This window comes from Pristiophorus japonicus, chromosome 15, assembly GCF_044704955.1.
Source record: "Pristiophorus japonicus isolate sPriJap1 chromosome 15, sPriJap1.hap1, whole genome shotgun sequence".
NCBI classification, from domain to species: domain Eukaryota; kingdom Metazoa; phylum Chordata; class Chondrichthyes; family Pristiophoridae; genus Pristiophorus; species Pristiophorus japonicus.
The window spans coordinates 94,976,372-94,995,021 of NC_091991.1; the positions used below are offsets into that span (position 1 = coordinate 94,976,372).

Sequence of the window (18,650 nt, forward strand, 5' to 3'; positions counted from 1 at the left end):
AGTCTCTCCTCATATGTCAGTCCTGCCATCCCGGGAATCAGTCTGGTGAATTTTCGCTGCACTCCCTCAATAGCAAGAACATCCTTCCTCAGATTAGGAGACCAAAACTGAACAAAATATTCCAGGTGAGGCCTCACCAAGGCCCTGGACAATTGCAGTAAGACCTCCCTGCTCCTATACTAAAATCCCCTCGCTATGAACGCCAACATACCATTTGCCTTCTTAACCGCCTGCTGTACCTGCATGCCAAACTTCAATGACTGATGTACCATGACACACAGGTCTTGTTGCACCTCCCCTTTTCCTAATCTGCCGCCATTCAGATAATATTCTGCCTTTGTGTTTTTGCCACCAAAGTGGATAACCTCACATTTATCCACATTATACTGCATCTGCCATGTATTTGCCCACTCACCTAACCTGTTCAAGTCACCCTGCAGCCTCTTAGCGTCCTCCTCACAGCTCACACCGCCACCCTGCTTAGTGTCATCTGCAAACTTGGAGATATTACACTCAATTCCTTCATCTAAATCATTGATGTATATTGTAAATAACTGGGGTCCCAGCACTGAGCCCTGCGACACCCCACTAGTCACTGCCTGCCATTCTGAAAAGCACCCATTTATCCCGACTCTCTGCTTCCTGTCTGACAACCAGTTCTCTATCCACATCAGTACCATGTGCTTTAATTTTGCACACCAATCTTTTGTGCGGGACCTTGTCAAAGGTCTTTTGAAAGTCCAAATACACCACATCCACTGGTTCGCCCTTGTCCACTCTACTAGATACATCCTCAAAAAACTCTAGAAGATTTGTCAAGCATGATTTCCCTTTCATAAATCCATGCTGACTTGGATCGATCCTGTCACTGCTTTCCAAATGCGCTGCTATTTCATCCTTAATAATTGATTCCAACATTTTCCCCACTACTGATGTCAGGCTAACTGGTCTATAATTCCCCATTTTCTCTCTCCCTCCTCCTAGAATCATTGAATGAATCAGAGAATGGTTACAGCACAGAAAGAGGCCATTCAGCCCGTTGAGCCCGTGCCGGCTCTCTGCAAGAGCACTTCAGCTAGGCCCAGTCCCCCACCCTTTTCCGTAGCCCTGCAAATTTTTTTCCTTCAGATACTTATCTAATTCCTGTTTAAAAGCCACAATGGAGTTTGCCTGCACCACCCTTTCAGCCAGTGCATTCCAGATCATAACCACTCGCTGCGTAAAAAAGTTTTTCCTCATGTCACCTTTGGTTCTTTTACCAATCACCTTAAATCTGTGTCCTCTGGTTCCCGACCCTTCCGCCAATAGAAACATAGAAACATAGAAAATAGATGCAGGAGTAGGCCATTCGGCCCTTCTAGCCTGCACCGCCATTCAATGAGTTCATGGCTGAACATGCAACTTCAGTACCCCATTCCTGCTTTCTCGCCATACCCCTTGATCCCCCTAGTAGTAAGGACTTCATCTAACTCCTTTTTGAATATATTTAGTGAATTGGCCTCAACAACTTTCTGTGGTAGAGAATTCAACAGGTTCACCACTCTCTGGGTGAAGAAGTTTCTCCTCATCTCGGTCCTAAATGGCTTACCCCTTATCCTTAGACTGTGTCCCCTGGTTCTGGACTTCCCCAACATTGGGAACATTCTTCCTGCATCTAACCTGTCTAAACCTATCAGAATTTTAAACATTTCTATGAGGTCCCCTCTCATTCTTCTGAACTCCAGTGAATACAAGCCCAGTTGATCCAGTCTTTCTTGATAGGTCAGTCCCGCCATCCCGGGAATCAGTCTGGTGAACCTTCGCTGCACTCCCTCAATAGCAAGAATGTCCTTCCTCAGGTTAGGAGACCAAAACTGTACACAATACTCCAGGTGTGGCCTCACCAAGGCCCTGTACAACTGTAGCAACACCTCCCTGCCCCTGTACTCAAATCCCCTCGCTATGAAGGCCAACATGCCATTTGCTTTCTTAACCGCCTGCTGTACCTGCATGCCAACCTTCAATGACTGATGTACCATGACACCCAGGTCTCGTTGCACCTCCCCTTTTCCTAATCTGTCACCATTCAGATAATAGTCTGTCTCTCTGTTTTTACCACCAAAGTGGATAACCTCACATTTATCCACATTATACTTCATCTGCCATGCATTTGCCCACTCACCTAACCTATCCAAGTCGCTCTGCAGCCTCATAGCATCCTCCTCGCAGCTCACACTGCCACCCAACTTAGTGTCATCCGCAAATTTGGAGATACTACATTTAATCCCCTCATCTAAATAATTAATGTACAGTTTAAACAGCTGGGGTCCCAGCACAGAACCTTGTGGTACCCCACTAGTCACTGCCTGCCATTCTGAAAAGTCCCCATTTACTCCTACTCTTTGCTTCCTGTCTGACAACCAGTTCTCAATCCATGTCAGCACACTACCCCCAATCCCATGTGCTTTAACTTTGCACATTAATCTCTTGTGTGGGACTTTGTCGAAAGCCTTCTGAAAGTCCAAATATACCACATCAACTGGTTCTCCCTTGTCCACTCTACTGGAAACATCCTCAAAAAATTCCAGAAGATTTGTCAAGCATGATTTCCCTTTCACAAATCCATGCTGACTTGGACCTATCATATCACCTCTTTCCAAATGCACTGCTATGACATCCTTAATAATTGATTCCATCATTTTACCCACTACCGATGTCAGGCTGACCGGTCTATTTTCTCTCTCCCTCCTTTTTTAAAAAGTGGGGTTACATTGGCTACCCTCCACTTGATAAGAACTGATCCAGAGTCAATGGAATGTTGGAAAATGATTGTCAACGCTATTTCCAAGGCCACCTCCTTAAGTACTCTGGGATGCAGTCCATCAGGCCCTGGGGATTTATCGGCCTTCAATCCCATCAATTTCCCCAACACAATTTCCCGACTAATAAGGATTTCCCTCAGGTCCTCCTCCTTACTAGACCCTCTGACCCCTTTTATATCCGGAAGATTGTTTGTGTCCTCCTCAGTGAATACCGAACCAAAGTACTTGTTCAATTGGTCCGCCATTTCTTTGTTCCCCGTTATGATTTCCCCTGATTCTGACTGCAGGGGACCTATGTTTGTCTTTACTAACCTTTTTCTCTTTACATATCTATAGAAACTTTTGCAATCCGTCTTAATGTTCCTTGCAAGCTTCTTCTCGTACTTCATTTTCCCTGCCCTAATCAAACCCTTTGTCCCCCTCTGCTGAGTTCTAAATTTCTCCCAGTCCCTGGGTTCGCTGCTATTTCTGGCCAATTTGTATGCCACTTCCTTGGCTTTAATACTATCCCTGATTTCCCTTGATAGCCACGGTTGAGCCACCTTCCCTTTTTTATTTTTACGCCAGACAGGAAAGTACAATTGTTGTAGTTCATCCATGCGGTCTCTAAATGTCTGCCATTGCCCATCCACAGTCAACCCCTTAAGTATCATTCGCCAATCTATCCTAGCCAATTCACGCCTCATACCTTCAAAATTAGCCTTCTTTAAGTTCTGGACCATGGTCTCTGAATTTACTGTTTCATTCTCCATCCTAATGCAGAATTCCACCATATTATGGTCACTCTTCCCCAAGGGGCCTCGCACAATGAGATTGCTAATTAATCCTCTCTCATTACACAACACCCAGTCTAAGATGGCCTCCCCTCTAGTTGGTTCCTCGACATATTGGTCTAGAAAACCATCCCTTATGCACTCCAGGAAATCCTCCTCCACCGTATTGCTTCCAGTTTGGCTAGCCCAATCTATGTGCATATTAAAGTCACCCATTATAACTGCTGCACCTTTATTGCATGCACCCCTAATTTCCTGTTTGATGCCCTCCCCAACATCACTACTGCTGTTTGGAGGTCTGTACACAACTCCCACTAACGTTTTTTGCCCTTTGACGTTCTGCAGCTCTACCCATATAGATTCCACATCATCCACATTTCCTTCCTAACTATTGCATTAATCTCCTCCTTAACCAGCAATGCTACCCCACCTCCTTTTCCTTTTATTCTATCCTTCCTGAATGTTGAATGCCCCTGGATGTTGAGTTCCCAGCCCTGATCATCCTGGAGCCACGTCTCTGTAATCCCAATCACATCATATTTCTTAACATCTATTTGCACAGTTAACTCATCCACCTTATTACAGATACTCCTTGCATTAAGACACAAAGCCTTCAAGCTTGTTTTTTTAACACCCTTTGTCCTTTTAGAATTTTGCTGTACATTGGCCCTTTTTGTTCTTTGCCTTGGGTTTCTCTGCCCTCCACTTTTCCTCATCTCCTTTCTGTCTTTTGCTTTTGTCTCCTTTTTGTTTCCCTCTGTCTCCCTGCATTGGTTCCCATCCCCCTGCCATATTAGTTTAACTCCTCCCCAACAGCACTAGCAAACACTCCCCCTAGGACATTGGTTCCGGTCCTGCCCAGGTGCAGACTGTCCGGTTTGTACTGGTCCCACCTCCCCCAGAACCGGTTCCAATGCCCCAGGAATTTGAATCCCTCGCTGCTGCACCACTCCTCAAGCCATGTATTCATCTGCGCTATCCTGCAATTCCTACTCTGACTAGAACGTGGCACTGGTAGCAATCCCGAGATTACTACTTTTGATGTCCTACTTTTTAATTTAGCTCCTAGCTCCTTAAATTCATTTCATAGGACCTCATCCCTTTTTTTTACCTATGTCGTTGGTACCAATGTGCACCAGGACAACTGGCTGTTCTCCCTCCCTTTTTAGAATGTCCTGCACCAGGGAGGCAACATACCATCCTGGAGTCTCGGTTGCGGCCGCAGAAACACCTATCTATTCCCCTTACAATTGAATCACCTATCACTATCGCTCTCCCACTCTTTTTCCTGCCCTCCTGTGCAACAGAGCCAGCCACGGTGCCATGAACTTGGCTGCTGCTGCCCTCCCCTGATGAGTCATCTCCCCCAACAGTACCCAAAGCAGTGTATCTGTTTTGCAGGGGGGTGACCACAGGGGACCCCTGCACTACCTTCCTTGCACTGCTCTTCCTGCTGGTCTTCCATTCCCTATCTGGCTGTGGACCCTTTCCCTGCAGTACGACCAACTCGCTACACGTGCTACTCACGTCATTCTCAGCATTGTGGATGCTCCAGAGTGAATCCACCCTCAGCTCCAACTCCGCAACGCGGTCCGTCAGGAGCTGGGGGCGGATACACTTCCCGCACACGTAGTCGTCAGGAACACTGGTGTCGTCCCTGAGTTCCCACATGGTACAGGAGGAGCATAACACATGACCGAGCTGTCCTGCCATGACTTAACCCTTAGATAAGCAACAACAATGCTAAAGTTTACTCACTGAAGAGAAAAAGAAAAACTACTCACCAATCACCAGTCAATCACTTACCCCCTTGGCTGTGACGTCACCTTTTTATTTCTTTCTACTTTTTTGCCTTCTCCCTGTAGCTGCACAAGTACGCCTCACCAACGAACTCCCAATGCCTCTCCTCACACCTCTCACCGACGCTGGGCCCCGGACTCCCTGCTGTGCCTTTTATAGGCCTCACCAACTAACTCCCAACACCTCTCCACACACCTGTCGCCGACGCTGAGCCCCGGACTCCCTGCTGTGCCTTCTATAGGCCTCACCAACAACGGGAACAGTTTCTCTGGAGAATACTCTGTCCAGACCTCTCATGATCTTGAACACTTCTGTCAAATCTCCTCTCAACCTTCTCTGCTCGCAGGAGAATAATTCCAGCTTCTCCAGTCTATCCACATCACTGAAGTCCCTCATCCCTGGAACCATTCTCGTAATTCATTTTTGCACCCTCTCCGAAAGTGCAGTGCCCAGAATTGGAAACAATACTCCAGTTGGGGCCGAAACAGTGTTTTATAAAGGTTCATCATTGCTTCCTTGCTTTTGTACTCTTTGCCTCTATTTATGAAGCTCAGGATCCCATAAGCCTTTTAAAGTGCTTTCTCAACCTGCCCTCCACCTTCAACGATTTGTGCACATACACCCCCAGGTCGCTCTGTTCATGCACCCCCCTTTAGGATTGTACCCTTTAGTTTATATTGCCTCTCCTCGTTCTTCCTACCAAAATGTACCACTTTGCACTTTTCTGCATTAAATTTCATCTGCCACGTGTCTGCCCATTCCACCAGCCTGTCCATGTCCTCTTGAAGTCTATCACTATCCTCCTCACTGTTCACTATATTTCTGAGTTTTGTGTCATCTGCAAATTTTGAAATTGTGCCGTGTACACCCAAGTCCAAGTCATTAATATTTATCAGGAAAAGCAGTGGTCCCAGTACCGACCCCTGGGGAACACCACTGTATACCTTCCTCCAGTCCGAAAAACACCGTTCACCGCTACTCTCCGTTTCCTGTCACTGAGCCAGTTCCGTATCCAGGCTGCCGCTGTCCCTTTTATTCCATGGGCTTCAACTTTGCTGGCAAACCTATTATGTGGCACTTTGTTGAACGCCTTTTAGAAATCCATGTACACCACGTCAACTGCATTGCCCTCATCAACCCTGTCTACCTCATCAAAAAACTCAATCAAGTTGGTTAAACACAATTTGCCTTTAACAAATCCGTGTTGGCTTTCCTTAATGAATCCACACCTGTCCAAGCGACAGTTAATTTTGTCCCTGATTATTGTTTCTAAAAGCTTCCCCACTCCCGAGGTTAAACTGACCGGCCCGTAGTTTCTGGGTTGATCCTCACACCCTTTTTTGAACAAGGCTGTAACATTTGCAATTCTCCAGTCCTCTGGCACCAGCCCCGTGTCTATGGTGGATTGGAAGATTATGACCAGTACCTTCGCAATTTCTTCCTTCACTCCCTTCAGAGTCCTTGGATGCATCCCATCTGGTCCTGGTGACTAATCTACTTTCAGTACAGCCAGCCTTTCTAGTATCTCCTCTTTATCAATTTTTATCCCATCCAGTATCTCTACTACCTCCTCTTTCACTATGTCAATTGCAGCATCTTCTTCCTTGGTGAAGTCAGATGCAAAGTACTCAGCCCTACCCTCTGCCTCCAAGCATTGGTCTCCTTTTAGTCCCTAATCGGCCCCACCTCTCCGCTTACTACCTGTTTACTATTTATATGCCTGTCGAAGACTTGAATTCCCTTTTGTTAGCTGATTATCTGTTCTCATACTCACTCTTTGCCCCTTTTATTTCCTTTTTCACTTCTCCTCTAAACTTTCTTTATTCAGTCTCATTCTCAGATGTATTTTCAACCAGACATCTGTCATATGTGTTCTTTTTCTGCTTAATCTAACTCTAACTCTTTCATCATCCAGGGAGCTCTGACTTTAGTTGCCCTCCCTTTCCCCCTCGTGGGAATGTACCTCGACTGTTCCTGAACCATCTCCCCTTAAAGGCAGCCCATTGTTTGGTTACAATTTCGGCTGCCAATCTTTGATTCCAATTTACACGGGCCAGATCCGTTCTGAACCCACTGCAATTGGCCCTCCTCCAATTAAGTCATCATCATAGGCGGTCCCTCGAACGAGGATGACTTGCTTCCACGAAAGTTCACAGATGTTTCAATGAAGGAACCGATGTTCCAGTCCTGAACTCCAGTTGAGGGGGTGGAAGATGCCTGTGCGTGGATTTTTTTAACGTGTGGTGACCGTTTAAACCTTATGATACTATGGTCTCCTTACCCAAGGAAGGATATACTTGCCATAGAGGGACTGATTCCTGGATGGGGGGATTGTCCTATGGGGAGAGATTGAGTAGACCAGACCTATATTCTATAGAGTTTAGAAGAATAAGACGTGATCTCATTGAAACATACAAAATCTTACAGGGCTTGACAGGGTAGATGCAGGGAGGATGTTTCCTCTGGCTGAGGAGTCTAGAACCAGGGGTCACAGTCTCAGAATAAGGGTTCGGCCATTTAGGACTGAGATGAGGAGAAACTTCTTCACTCAGAGGGTGGTGAATCTTTGGAATTCTCTACCCCAGCAGGCTGTGGAGGCTCAGTCTTTGAGTATATTCAAGACAGAGATCGATAGATTTTTGGATATTATCACAGGCAGTCGCTCAAAATCGAGACTTGCTTCCACTCTAAAAATGAGTTCTCAGGTGACTGTACAGTCGAATACGGGACTTACAGTCTCTGTCACAGGTGGGACAGACAGTGGTTGAAGGAAAGGGTGGGTGGGACAGGTTTGCCGTATGCTCCTTCTGCTGCCTGCGCTTGATTTCTGCATGCTCTTGGCGACGAGACTCAAGGTGCTCAGCGCCCTCCCGGATGCACTTCCTCCACTTAGGGCGGTCTTTGGCCAGGGACTCCCAGGTGTCGGTGAGGATGTTGCACTTTATCAAGGAGGCTTTGAGGGTGTCCTTGAAACATTTCCTCTGCCCACCTGGGGCTTGCTTGCCATTTAGGAGTTCCGGGTAAAGCACTTGCTTTGGGAGTCTCGTGTCGGGCATGCGGATGATGTGGCCCGCCCAATGGAGCTGGTCGAGTGTGGTCAGTGCTTCGATGCTGGGGATGTTGGCCTGAGCAAGAACCATGATGTTGGTGCGTCTGTCCTCCCAGTGGATTTGCGGGATCTAGCGGAGGCAGCACTGGTGGTACTTCTCCAGCGCTTTGAGGTATCTGCTGAATATAGTGGATATTAAGGGAATCAAGGTATATGGGGATAGTACAGGAAGGTGGAGTTGAGGTCGAAGATCAGCCATAATCTCATTGAATGGTGGAGCAGCCTCGAGGAGCCGAACGCTTCTAATTCTTATGATCACTGTTCCCTAAATGTTCCCCTATTGACACGAGCTCCACCTGACCCACCTTATTCCCCAGAACCAGATCCAGCAATGCTTCCTCCCTCACTGGGCCGGAAACACACTGCTCCAGAAAGTTCTCTTGAACACACTTCAAATATTCTTCCCTATTACTATCCCAGTCTATACTAGGATAATTGAAGTCCCCCTTTATCACTACGCTATAGTTCTTGCACTCTCTGTAATTTCCCACTAGTTGGCAGCCTATGACTCTGGATCAGTTCCTATGGAGTGGAGGGTAGCCAATGTAACCCCACTTTTTAAAAAAGGAGGGAGAGAGAAAAAAGGGAATTATAGACCGGTCAGCCTGACATCGGTAGTGGGTAAAATGATGGAATCAATTATTAAGGATGTCATAGCAGTGCATTTGGAAAGAGGTAATATGATAGGTCCAAGTCAGCATGGATTTGTGAAAGGGAAATCATGCTTGACAAATCTTCTGGAATTTTTTGAGGGTGTTTCCAGTAGAGTGGACAAGGGAGAACCAGTTGATGTGGTATATTTGGACTTTCAGAAGGCTTTCGACAAGGTCCCACACAAGAGATTAATGTGCAAAGTTAAAGCACATGGGATTGGGGGTAGTGTGCTGACATGGATTGAGAACTGGTTGTCAGACAGGAAGCAAAGAGTAGGAGTAAATGGGGACTTTTCAGAATGGCAGGCAGTGACTAGTGGGGTACCGCAAGGTTCTGTGCTGGGGCCCCAGCTGTTTACACTGTACATTAATGATTTAGATGAGGGGATTAAATGTAGTATCTCCAAATTTGCGGATGACACTAAGTTGGGTGGCAGTGTGAACTGCGAGGAGAATGCTATGAGGCTGCAGAGCGACTTGGATAGGTTAGGTGAGTGGGCAAATGCATGGCAGATGAAGTATAATGTGGATAAATGTGAGGTTATCCACTTTGGTGGTAAAAACAGAGAGACAGACTATTATCTGAATGGTGACAGATTAGGAAAAGGGGAGGTGCAAAGAGACCTGGGTGTCATGGTACATCAGTCATTGAAGGTTGGCATGCAGGTACAGCAGGCGGTTAAGAAAGCAAATGGCATGTTGGCCTTCATAGCGAGGGGATTTGAGTACAGGGGCAGGGAGGTGTTGCTTCAATTGTACAGGGCCTTGGTGAGGCCACACCTGGAGTATTGTGTACAGTTTTGATCTCCTAACCTGAGGAAGGACATTCTTGCTATTGAGGGAGTGCAGCGAAGGTTCACCAGACTGATTCCCGGGATGGCGGGACTGACCTATCAAGAAAGACTGGATCAACTGGGCTTGTATTCACTGGAGTTCAGAAGAATGAGAGGGGACCTCATAGAAACGTTTAAAATTCTGACGGGGTTAGACAGGTTAGATGCAGGAAGAATGTTCCCAATGTTGGGGAAGTCCAGAACCAGGGGACACAGTCTAAGGATAAGGGGTAAGCCATTTAGGACCGAGATGAGGAGGAACTTCTTCACCCAGAGAGTGATGAACCTGTGGAATTCTCTACCACAGAAAGTTGTTGAGGCCAATTCACTAAATATATTCAAAAAGGAGTTAGATGAAGTCCTTACTACTAGGGGAATCAAGGGGTATGGTGAGAAAGCAGGAATGGGGTACTAAAGTTGCATGTTCAGCCATGAACTCATTGAATGGCGGTGCAGGCTAGAAGGGCCGAATGGCCTACTCCTGCACCTATTTTCTATGTTTCTATGTTTCTCTAGAATATACCTAGTGGTGTAATGGTACCTCCATTGTTTCTTAACTCTAACCAAATAGATTCTGTCCTTGACCCCTCCAGGACATCCTCTCTCTCCAGCACTGTAACATTCTCCATAACCAATACTGCCTTTCCTTCCTACCTATCCAAGAATATTTAAAACTCAATCCCACCCTTTTTGAGCCAGGTCTCCGTTATCGCCACAACCTCATATTCCCATGTGGCTATTTGTGCCTGCAGCTCACTAACCTTGTTTACCACACTTTGTGCATTCATACACATGCACTGTAAACCTATATTAGACCTTGTATTCTCTCTTAGTCTGACCCCACGTAATACCGTACTATTTCTTACTCTAGTATTCCCGGTCTCTCCCAATCCTTTGTGCATCTTGTTTCTCCTTTCTAATGCTACATCCTGGTGCCCATCCTCCTGCCAAATTGGTTTGAACTCTTCCCGACAGCACTAGCAGATCTCCCCACTGTGAGGACATTGGTCCCGGCTCTGTTGAGATGCCACCCCTCCGGCCTGCACAGGTCCCACCCACCCCAGAAACGGTCCTTCTGTGGCCAGCCCTGGACAAACAAACTCTCCCGACTCACTTACTCCTACACTTTCAAAATCCCAACTGTCCAGCCTTTGGCCCTCCATTCACCACCACGATATTTCTGCAGCCACCGATCTGCTCAATCACACCTGCACCTTCACATTTAATCCCCAGCATTGAAGCACTGACCACAATTGATCAGCTCCGCTGGGCAGGCCACATTGTCCGCATGCCAGACACGAGACTCCCAAAGCAAGCGCTCTACTCTGAACTCCTTCACAGCAAACGAGCCAAAGGTGGGCAGCGGAAACCCTACAAGGACACCCTCAAAGCCTCCCTGATAAAGTGCGACATCCCCACTGACACCTGGGAATCCCTGGCCCAAGACCGCCCTAAGTGGAGGAAGTGCATCCGAGAGAGTGCTGAGCACCTCGAGTCTCAACGCCGAGAGCATGCAGAAAACAAACGCAGATAGCGGAAGGAACGTGTGGCAAACCAGTCCCACCCACCCCTTCCCTCAACGACTATCTGTCCCACCTGTGACAGAGTCTGTGGCTCTCATATTGGACTGTTCAGCCACCAAAGAACTCACTTCAGGAGTGAAAGCAAGTCTTCCTTGATTCCGAGGGACTGCCTATAATAATGATGATGATGATGAGTCCCCGTTAAAATGATTACTCTCTCACATTTGCCGTTCCCCTTGGTATGGCCCTCATCTTCACTCCCTTAAGTCCAAGGGATGCAGATTGAACGGATATGGTGGACAACTGGTTTAGCCATTCACCACCAGATCTGTCTGGACCACATAAAGCATTATCGGGTCCTGCTCTCCTCTGCCAAAATCACTCACTATTCCATGATCAGCTTGGAATGCAAAGATAACCCTCTTTACTCTACTACAAACTGTCTTCTTAAACCCCTCTCCTCTGTCTCCTCCTCATCTCCATAAGTGTGAGGAGCTCATGGACTTCTTTATCACTTCGATTGAGACCATCTTCCTCTGCCTCTCCCTCTTCCCTCTCTTACCTTAGCCCACTGGGCCAAACTTCCTCTAAGGTTCCCCCTGCCCTGAACTCGCATCTTACTCCAGTTTCTCTCTGATCTCCCCGTTTGACCTCTCCGAGCTCATCCTGTCCATGAGACCCACTTCCTGTTCCTTTGACCCTATTCCCACTAAACTGCTGACCACCCAACTTCCCTTTTCTGGCTCCCATGTTAACCGACATTGTTACGGTTCTCTCTCCTCAGGTACTGTCCCCCTCTTCCTCAAATCTGCCGTCATCACCAATGTTTATGGGAGCACGACCCTTTTAAAGGGGCTGGGCGGGCCATTCAAACTTCTGCGCATGTGTGTGTTTCCATTGAGAAACCGGCAAACGCAGTGTATGGGAGCTTCAGACAGCAAAAATTGCTCATCGCTCCTTTCCTCTGCAACCTTCGACCCCTCCGTCCTTGCAAACTATCGCCCCATCTCCAACCTCCCTTTCCTCTCCAAAGTCCTTGAACGTGTTGCCGCCTCCCAAATCCGTGCCCATTTTCCCGGAACTCCATGTTTGAATCCCTCCAATCTGGCTTCCACACCTGCCACAGCTTCAGAACAGCTCTTATCAAAGTCATAAATGCCATCCTATGCGACTGCCTCCTTGTCCTTCCCGACACAGTTGATCACTAATGTTCCCTGTTATTTTTTTTGCCGCCCACGTAGCCCCTTTAAGGGGTCCATTCAAAATTCCATGCATGCAGTTTTTGCACTGAAAAGCTGGCAAGCTAATTGTGCAGGCTCCCTGTTTATCAAGCTGTATCCAGAGATGGCTTCTTTTCCTGCGCCCACACCATTACCTCTGGTGTTCCCCAAGGATCTGTCCTTGGCCCCCTCCTATTTCTCATCTACATGCTGCCCCTTGGCAACATCATCTAGAAACACAGCATCAGTTTCCACATGTACACTGATGACACCCAGCTCTACCTCATCACCACTTCTCTCCACCCCTCCACCGTCTCTAAATTGTCAGACTGTTAGTCCGACATCCAGTGCTGGATGAGCAGAAATTTTCTCCTAAATATTGGGAAGATGAAAGACATTGTCTTCGGCCCCTGCCACAAATTCCGTTCTCTAGCCACCGACTACATCTCTCTCCCTGGAAACTGTCTGAGGCTGAACCTGACTGTTCACAACATTGGTGTCATATTTGACCCCGAGATGAGCTTCCGACCACATATCCGCAGCATAACTAACACCGCCTATTTCCACCTCTGTAACATTATCTGACTCCGCCCCTGCCTCAGCTCATCCGCTGCTGAAGCCCTCATCCATGCTTTTATTACCTCTAGACTTGACTATTCTAAGGCTCTCCTGGCTGGCCTCCCACTTTATAGCCTCCATAAACTTGAGGTCATCCTAACCTCGGCTGCCTGAGTCCAAACTGACCCATCACCCCTGTGCTTGCTGATCTACATTGGCTCCCGGTTAAGCAACACCTCAATTTTTCAAATCGCTCCATGACTCTGCCACACTCCGAGATATCTGAACTCCTCTAATTCTGGCCTCTTGAGCATCCCTGATTATAATCGCTCTACCATTGGTGGCCATGCCTTCAGTTGCCTGGGCCCCAAGCTCTGGAACTCCCTCCCTAAACCTCTCCGCCTCTCTATCTCTCTTTCCTCCTTCAAGAAGCTACCTCTTTGACCATACTTTTGGTCACCTGATCTAATATTTCCTTATTTGGCTCGGTCTCAATTTCTATTCGATAATCACTTCTGTGACAGGCCTTAGGACGTTTTAGTATGGCGCTGTTTAATATAAGTTGTTGTTGTAATTGGATAATCTCAGAGGTTCAGGAGATGTACACTTGCTGGAAGAGGAAAAGCAGTGGGAGGAGCTTGAGGCATTGAGTTGTGTTGGGAGTTTCTTTGTAAGGAGTAATTTCAGTGTTTTGTTCTCATTCTGCAACATTCACAATAACTGTTATTTACGGATGCCCTCTCTTCCTTACAGGAATGGTCAATAAGCAACTGGATTTCCCATCAGCCCAGGAGCCAGAACAGGAATGCTAGATTGCATTAAGTTAAAAAGATCTGTAACTGGTGCCATATACAGTGTGCATTATACCATAGCTATAGTTTCTAAAGTTGTGCTCGGTCTGCCAGGACTGGAGGGGGTCAATCCTACTTAACTCCTGGATCTGTCTAGACATTTCCTCCACAATGTTTCTCTTCTACGATGAGTGGTTTGCAATTCAACACATTTAATGTAACAATCCCTTTTCTTTTTGGTCTCCTTATTTAAGGAAGGATATTCTTGCACTGGAGGCAGTTCAGAGAAGGTTCACGAGGTTGATTCCTGGGATGAAGGGGTTGTCTTATGAAGAAAGGTTGAGCAGGTTGGGCCTCTACTCATTGGAGTTTAGAAGAATGAGAGGTGATCTTATTGAAACGTTTGTGGGGGACACTGCACATGGTCTTGCAGGATGACCTCGAGGAGCTGATGACTGGGAGTGTGAAATTGAGTAATGGTGATTCTTCATCATACTCCTCTTCCTCTTCTTGGTCAACCATTGGCTGGCCCAGCTGGATTTCTTGGGTGTGTGAAATAAGGAAGGTACAAGGATAGGGTTGTGGTGAGGCGAGGGTGGGAACGTGAAAGGTACATGCTTATACCATGTGTAGCTTATAAATCAGAAGAGACTGTGGGCTGAGGGGGAAGTGGGATGTGAGAAGGAGGATAATGTATACCAGTATCTTGTATTATTTCAATCCCGCCACTGAAGAGCTCATCCATGCCCCTGCCAAGAATGGCCAGCACCATCTCCTCCAAGGGGTGAGGGGAATCTAGGAATGGGAGGTGTGCCACATGTTTGGTAGCAGTTGTTGGTGGGTGAGTTATTGGGGGCGGGGGGTGGTGTCGTGCTTTGAGCAGTGTGTGAAACTAGTGGTGCAGTTGGTAGGAGACAGCTTTTCAAGATGCATTCAGTGACCTTGACCACTCGTCTGAGATCATGAAACTTCTTTGAGCACTGGAGCCAGGTTCTGGAGGCCTCGGCGATACAATCATAGACATTTACAGCACGGAAGGAGGCCATTTCAGCCCATCATGCCCGCGCTGGCCGACAAAGAGCTATCCAGCCTAATCCCACTTTCCAGCTCTTGGTCTGTTGCCCTGTAGGTTACAACACTTCAGGTGCACATCCAAGTACCTTTTAAATGTGGTGAGGGTTTCTGCCTCTACCACCCTTTCAGGCAGTGAGTTCCAGACTCCAACCACCTTCTAGATGAAGAAATTTCCCCACAAATCCCCTCTAAACCTCCCCCCAATTACCTTAAATCTATAGCCCCTGGTTGTTGACCCCTCTGCTGAGGGAAATAGGTCCTTCGTATCCACTCTATCTAGGAACATAGGCAATAGGAGCAGGAGTAGGCCATTCGGCCCCTCGCGCCTGCTCCGCCATTCTATAAGATCATGACTGATCTGATCTTGTGCTCAGCTGCACTTCCTGCCCGCTCCCCATAACCCTTTATTCCCTTATCTTTCAAAAATCTGTCAATCTCCACCTTAAATATATTCAATGACCGAGCCTCCCCAGCTCTCTGGGGCAGATTTACAACCTTCTGAGAGAAGAAATTCCTCCTCATCTCAGTTCAAAATGGGCAGCCCCTTATTCTTAAACTATGCTCCCTAGTTCTGGATTGCCCAGTGAGTGGAAACATCCTCTCTGCATCTACCTTCAGTATCTTTTCTGTTTCAATAAGATCCCCTTTCATTCTTCTACACTCCAATGAGTATAGATCCAACCTACTCAACCTTTCTTCATAAGTCAACCCCTACATCTCAGGAATCGACTGAGCGAACCTTTCTGAACTGCCTCCATTGCAAGTATGTTGATCCTTAAATATGGAGACCAAAACTATACACAGTACTCCAGGTGTGGCTTCACCAATACCCTGTACAGTTGTAGCAGGACTTCTCTGTTTTTATACTCTATCCCCCTTGCAATAAAGGCCAACATTCCATTTGCCTTCCTGATTACTTGCTGTACCTGCATACTAACATTTTGTGTTTCATGCACAAGGACCCCCAGGTCTCTCTGTACTGCAGCACTTTGTAATTTCTCTCCATTTAAATAATAATTTGCTTTTTTATTTTTCCTGCCAAAGTGGATAATCTCACACTGTCCCACATTATACTCCATCTGACAAATGTTTTCCCACTCACTTAGCCTGTCTATATCCCTTTGCAGATTCTTTGTGTCATCCTCGCAACTTGCTTTCCCACCCATCTTTGTATCATCAGCAAACTTGGCTACATTACACTCGGTCCCTTCGTCCAAGTCATTAATATAGATTGTAAATAGCAAAGGCCCTAGCACCGATCCCTCTGGCACCGCACTTGTTACCGTTTGCCAACCAGAAAATGATCCGTCTTCTGTTAGTTAGCCAGTCTGCTACCATGCTAATATATTACCCCAACTCAGTGAGTTTTTATCTTGTGCAGTAACCTTTTATGTGGCACCTTATCGAATGTCTTCTGGAAATCCAAATATACCACATCCACTGGTTCCCCCCTATCCACCCTGCTCGTTACATCCTCAAATAACTCCAGTAAATTTGTCAAACATGATTTTCCTTTCATAAAACCATGCTGACTCTGCTTGACTGTGTTATGCTTTTCCAAATGTCCTGCTACTACTTCCTTAATAATGGACTCCAGCATTTTCCCAACGACCGATGTTAGGCTAACTGGTCTATAGTTTCCTGCTTTCTGTCTGCCTCCTTTTTTATATAGGGGCGTTACATTTGCGGTTTTCCAATCCGCTGGGTACTCTCCAAAATCCAGGGAATTTTGGTAGATTACAACCAATGCAGCCATTATCTCTGCAGCCACATCTTTTAATACCATGGGATGCAAGCCATCAGGTCCAGGGGACTTGTCCACCTTTAGTCCCATTATTTTACTGAATAATTTTTCTTTAGTGATAATGATTGTTTTAAGTTCCTCCCTCCCTATAGCCCATTGATTATCCATTATTGGAATGTTTTTAGTGTCTTCTACCGTGAAGACCAATACAAAATATTTGTTCAAAGTCGCTGCCATTTCTCTGTTCCCCATTATTAATTCCCCAGTCTCATCCTCTAAGGGATCAACATTTACTTTAGCTACCCTTTTCCTTTTTATATACCTGTAGAAGCTCTCACTATCTATTTTTATATTTCTTGCTAGTTTACTCTCATAATCTATCTTCCCTCTCTATTATTTTTTTAGTCATCCTTTGCTGGTTTTTGAAAATTTCCAAATCCTCTGTCCTCCCACTGATCTTGGCCAGTTTGTATACCATTGTTTTCAGTTTGATACCATCCTTTACTTCCTTAGTTAGCCACAGATGGTATTCCCTTCTCTTGAAGTCTTTCCTCTTCACTGAAATATATTTTGTTGAAAGTTATGAAATATCTCCTTTAATCTCCGCCATTGCTTATCAATCTATTTAATCTATTTTCCCAGTTCACTTTAGCCAACTATGCCTTCATACCTTTGTAATCGCCTTTATTTAAGATCAGGACACTGGTTTGAAATCCAACTTTCTCACCCTGCAACTGAATTTGAAATTCAACCATGTTATGATCACTCTTTCCTAGAGGATCCTTTACTAGGAGATCATTTATTAATTCTGTCTCATGACACAGTATCAGATTCAGGCTAGCCTGCTCATTGGTTGGTTCCTCAACTTACTGTTCAAGGAAACTATCCCGGATACACTCTATGAACTCTTCCTCGAGGTTACCTTGACCAATTTGTTTTGCCCAATCAATATGAAAATTAAAATCGCCCATGATTATTGCCGTACCTTTCTTACAAGCCTCCATTATCTCTGATTTATACTCTGTCCAACAGTGTAGCTACTATTAGGGGGTCTATAGACTATACCCAAGAGGCCCCTCATAATTTTATACAACTCAATCAGGTCTCCCCTCAGCCTCGTCTGTTCCAAAGAAAGCAAACCCCAGCCTCTGCAATCTTTCCTCGTAGCTAAAATTCTCCAGTCGTGGCAACATCCTCGTCAATCCCCTCTGAACCCTCTCTAGTACAATCACATCATTTCTGTAATGTGGTGACTACATCTAGTCCCACATCCTGTTTGTAGGGTCTGACATCATGCGCGCAGAGGAACTCTCATCCAGTATTGGCACCCTGCACAAAGCTCGCATGCTCTATCCGAGACCCTGGGTGCCTTTCCCTGGCCTATTGAATCATTTATGTTAGTATTCAAGCGCTTTTAGCATTTTTGATGTGCAGAAGGCAGTTCAGCTTTAAGGGCTAAAGACTGCCTTGAAAAAGAGCAGGCTAGCTTTATGTAAATTAAGCCTCGCTCCAGGTACCCAAACTTGGGCCCCTGCTGAGCGCACAGCTTGTTGGAAGCTCGTTCGTCGCTAGCCTTTGCACTTCTATCATGTTCATTAACCAGCAGCACCAAATGGACGAGCTGCCTGTGCTTTCTGAACCGGCCTGGCCATACCTTGCATCATGATGCCCGAGCCCATTTATGGGCCTTATCGAATTTCATCCCCATTAAGTTGCAGGTTGCTCTGCCCTTCGTGTCATTAAACAGCATAATATTCCACTCACAGTGGGC

At 46.3% G+C, this 18,650-nt stretch overlaps 1 protein-coding gene across 1 annotated transcript in view; it reads left to right on the forward strand.

The window, feature by feature from the left end:
- The window catches only part of LOC139281569 (uncharacterized), a 111,181-nt gene extending 96,898 nt beyond the window's left edge, over window positions 1-14,283 (forward strand). The window contains exon 17 of the mRNA XM_070901727.1: window positions 14,024-14,283. Coding sequence (XP_070757828.1) covers window positions 14,024-14,082 — 59 coding nt within the window. The 3' untranslated portion in view covers window positions 14,083-14,283. The remainder of the gene's footprint in view (window positions 1-14,023) is intronic.
- Window positions 14,284-18,650: the final 4,367 nt, after the last annotated feature.